The sequence below is a fragment of the Camellia sinensis genome, chromosome 5 (genome assembly GCF_055761805.1).
Source record: "Camellia sinensis isolate YWXY chromosome 5, ASM5576180v1, whole genome shotgun sequence".
Taxonomy (NCBI): Eukaryota; Viridiplantae; Streptophyta; class Magnoliopsida; order Ericales; family Theaceae; genus Camellia; species Camellia sinensis.
The window spans coordinates 190,790,220-190,793,748 of NC_138965.1; the positions used below are offsets into that span (position 1 = coordinate 190,790,220).

The 3,529-nt window shown below is 39.2% G+C and overlaps 1 protein-coding gene across 2 annotated transcripts; it reads right to left on the reverse strand.

Annotated features, from left to right (window-relative positions):
* Positions 1-370: 370 nt before the first annotated feature.
* On the reverse strand, positions 371-3,263 carry LOC114257665 (adenylate isopentenyltransferase). Of its 2 annotated transcripts, XM_028197446.2 has the most exons (2): positions 1,708-3,263; positions 371-846 (listed from the first exon to the last, which is right to left on the reverse strand). In XM_028197446.2, the coding sequence occupies exons 1-2, from the start codon at positions 2,805-2,807 to the stop codon at positions 747-749; spliced, it is 1,200 nt and encodes a 399-aa protein (XP_028053247.2). In that variant the 5' UTR covers positions 2,808-3,263; the 3' UTR covers positions 371-746. The 2 variants fall into 2 exon arrangements, with proteins under 2 accessions (XP_028053247.2, XP_028053248.2); XM_028197447.2 differs by lacking the exon at positions 371-846 and having other exon boundaries at positions 1,704-3,066.
* Positions 3,264-3,529: the final 266 nt, after the last annotated feature.

A 3,529-nucleotide genomic window follows, 5' to 3' on the forward strand; every position in this document is an offset into this window, starting at 1 on the left:
AAGTATCACATTCAATTATAAAAAAGTCTAACTTTTTTGCGAAACACAAATATTTTAATATATTAAAATAGTCAAAAACTAAAATAACCTACTAAAATAATAAACTTCCTAAGTGAGGCCTTAGTCAATAAATTAAATTTTTAGTCAACTCCGAATAAAGCAAAATATCTCAAAAGTGAGTCTTATATATAGATGAAGCCTTTTCTACTCTACTATTATTAACGACAACCGAACTTTGTGTGTGTGAATTTGTGGGTTTTGCTTGTTCTGCTATGTTATAAGTCATTTTGTCGGTTGTTGACTAATGAAAGATGTGATTCACTCCAATTCATCGCAAGATCATGTTGGATTCTATTTAAGACAAATAACAAAGGTTAAGAGGTGGAATGATATACATTGACGATGGTCTAAAACAACATTACACTTAGAATGCTTCTTTGAGATTACAGGGTACATACATTTCACAATAATTAACAATATGATTCTGAGCCCTTTGTTTTTTTACTGTGTTTTCTCATCATGGGACTTGAAGTCTACAAAAAGATTTTTGAAACCATTCCCAGTCCCACAACTTTTGATTGATATCCCTCCCAAAAAGGCAGCTGCAAAGGCATGTTAAAACTCAAACTTCAAAAATTGACAATTCCATCTAAAAGTACAATTGTCATTCAAATTCAAATGACAACAACTGAACCAACCAGATGTCATTCTGAGCCAATCCTGAAGAAAGCTGGCAGTGCAGTAGTTTATAATAATTTGGATGAAATGGACAAGAGAGGGTATAGCCTTTTCATGCTACTACCAAAATGGAATGAAGGTAGAATGCTTCTCGTCCTTGTCCTCCTCCTACACCAAATACAAGACCATCCCTAAGATTAGGACAATTTAGCAATTTAGTTTATTTTTCTATCAATTCATTTTTTATACTTCGGGAAAATGTTTAATTTTATGCATGACTGTCATTAACAAAATAAAAAAAAATAAATTAAATAGTTATAATGATTTAAATGTCAATTGAAATTAATGTGAAAGGTAAGACTCGATTAAGAGAATTAAAAACAAAGAGCTACTCCTTTAGTATTCAAAAAAAATTATAATCTCTTTATTACACAGTTTGGAAATAAAAAACAAAAAACAATAATATAGATATACCACCACATGAGAATCTGAACATGGCAATTAAATTAATGTATTTTAAATATGTGATAAAATATTTATGCAATAATTTGAACTTTTGACATTACAACTAAAAAGGATTACAAACTAGAATATTCACAATATAAGGATTTTCCACCCAAACTTTGAAAAGATTCAAAAAGAGTAGTGAAATTGGGTGCTTCAACTCTCCCTTTTGGAGATCATGTGGAAACATATATAATTTTAAAAAATTTATATTATTTTATCATTATATAGCATTATCGCTAAAAATATTTTCATAATATAGCTTGAAAATATATAGAGGTGGAAAAAAACAAAATGCTTTTTTTGAAATTTTTTTTAGCAGGCCCTCCAAAAGACAAAATTTAGAACCACCACCACACCCCAAAATTGGTAGCCCAAAAAAAAAAATGGAAGATCCAAAAAAAAAAAAAAAGAACCAATTTTTTAAAAAAATAAAAATAAAAAAAATGGAGAGAGAAAGAGAACCAAATATAAGAAACTAGAGAGAGAGAGAGAGAGAGAGCTGGAAATAGCTGGAAAACCTACTCCTCCAATTTGCGCTTCACAATCTTCATGCTTGGTTCCAATACTTGTTTCCCCCAAATTTCTGACGACTTCCCGGAATCTGACTCACCGTCCTCCATTGCCGCCCTAAACGCTTCCGTGGCATCCAATCTCTTTAGGTCCCACCCGGCACTCTTCAACCGTTGGATCTTCCCCACTTGCCTCTTCGCCAGTTGACACGTGTTGTCCTTGATTGCCCTCACGGCCTCCTCATATGCAACCCTCCTCAGTGGATCATCCTTTGGAGCCCCGCCTCCACCAAACCTCCTAAAATAAGGCTCGAACTCGGGCACACCTATTGCCTTCCTCAACCCAGTCCGAGTCCCCCGACTCGCCTCCTCATCGTCAAACTCAAAATAGTCGGCTAACTCGTCGAACATGCCCGAGTCAAGCATCTCGTCAACTCGTTTTCTCAGGTACTGATTCAAAACGGGCAAAGCCACGTCGACCCAGATGAAACAACAATCGTACCGGAGCTCCGAACATACCGGGTCAGGGTGTGATTCGCGGAAGACATCGGATCCCGGGTCGAACCGATTTGCGACGAGTGAGTAGATGAAGGAGTTGGAGCCGCCGACGACGAGTGGAAGTTTCCGGCGAAAGGAGATGGCGGAGATGGTGGCGGCGGCGGCGGAGCGGAAGTCGGAGGGAGACAAGTCGGGGCGCTGGGATGGGTCGAGATGGCCGAGGAGGTGGTGGGGGACGGATAGGCGGTCGTGCATTGGAATCTTGTTGGTGGTGATGTCGAGTCCACGGTAGACTTGCATTTTGTCGGAGTTGATGATTTCGGAGGGGAAGCATCGGGTTGCGAGGTCGATTGAGAGCCGAGATTTGCCGGACCCAGTGGGACCCATGATCACGACGATCTTCTGCGGCGGTTGATCGAGGTGGACGTGGAGGTGCTGGAGGTGGTGGTGGTCCTTGCGGCGGCTGACGGTGGTGGAATATTTCTTTTGGGCCCAGTTTGGGGGTGGGAATGAAGGGACGATGGATTTGAACAGTAATTTGGTGGGAAAGTGATGTTGATGAGGAGTGATAGAATAGTGCGGGTGGGTATTGAGCTGAGCTGTATAGATATACATACTGAAGAATATACGGGGAGAGAGAGAGAGAGAGAGAGAGAGAGAGAGAGAGAGTACCTGGGTAGTGTAGTGGGGGCTACTAGTAGTAGTAGTACTGTTGTATTGTAATTAGTAATTGTGGGTGTTCTGTTACGAGGAAAGAAATGACATATCTGAGAATGGAGACATTTCTCAGTCACTCACTCACTCTCTCTCTCTCTCTCACTCACTGGATGATGATCGGATTTGTGTGTGTTTGTTGTTGTGTTGTTGGCTGATTTCGTCACACCATTGTTTCGTCCTTGAGCTCTCTCTCTCTCTCTCTCTCTCTCTCTATACCTCTTGTGATACACCACCATTCATTCTATTAATGTGTGGACGTCTTTTTCACTCTTTTTCTCGTTAAACGTGTGGGTTGGGTTGGTGATGATGAAGATTGAATGGAATGGAAGGAGACCGGAATATAAGCTGTCACTGGAGGGAGGAGAAGGAGAATGAGGAGGTCAAATTTATAAGGTTCAGGAGCAGCATCCATCGGGTCGGGGTCGGGGTCGGGCCTAATAGACTGGATCCGGGAATGTGTACTATTATTATACTAATAGGTTTCGTCTTGAGTTGTTTGTTAAATTTATTTAATGACCAACTTTGGTGATACAATATTTATGTATAAAATTAAAAACTATTGATAATTATATATTTCAATTAAATTTGTATTATAAAAAATAAATGATTATTATTAAAAT

Excerpts from the sequence above, each read along its gene's own strand:
- LOC114257665 (XM_028197446.2), bottom strand. The coding sequence starts at position 2,807 with ATGTATATCTATACAGCTCAGCTCAATACCCACCCGCACTATTCTATC. Across the intron at positions 847-1,707 it reads GTGAAGCGCAAATTGGAGGA|GAGGAGGACAAGGACGAGAA; the intron begins GTAGGTTTTCCA and ends TATTTGGTGTAG.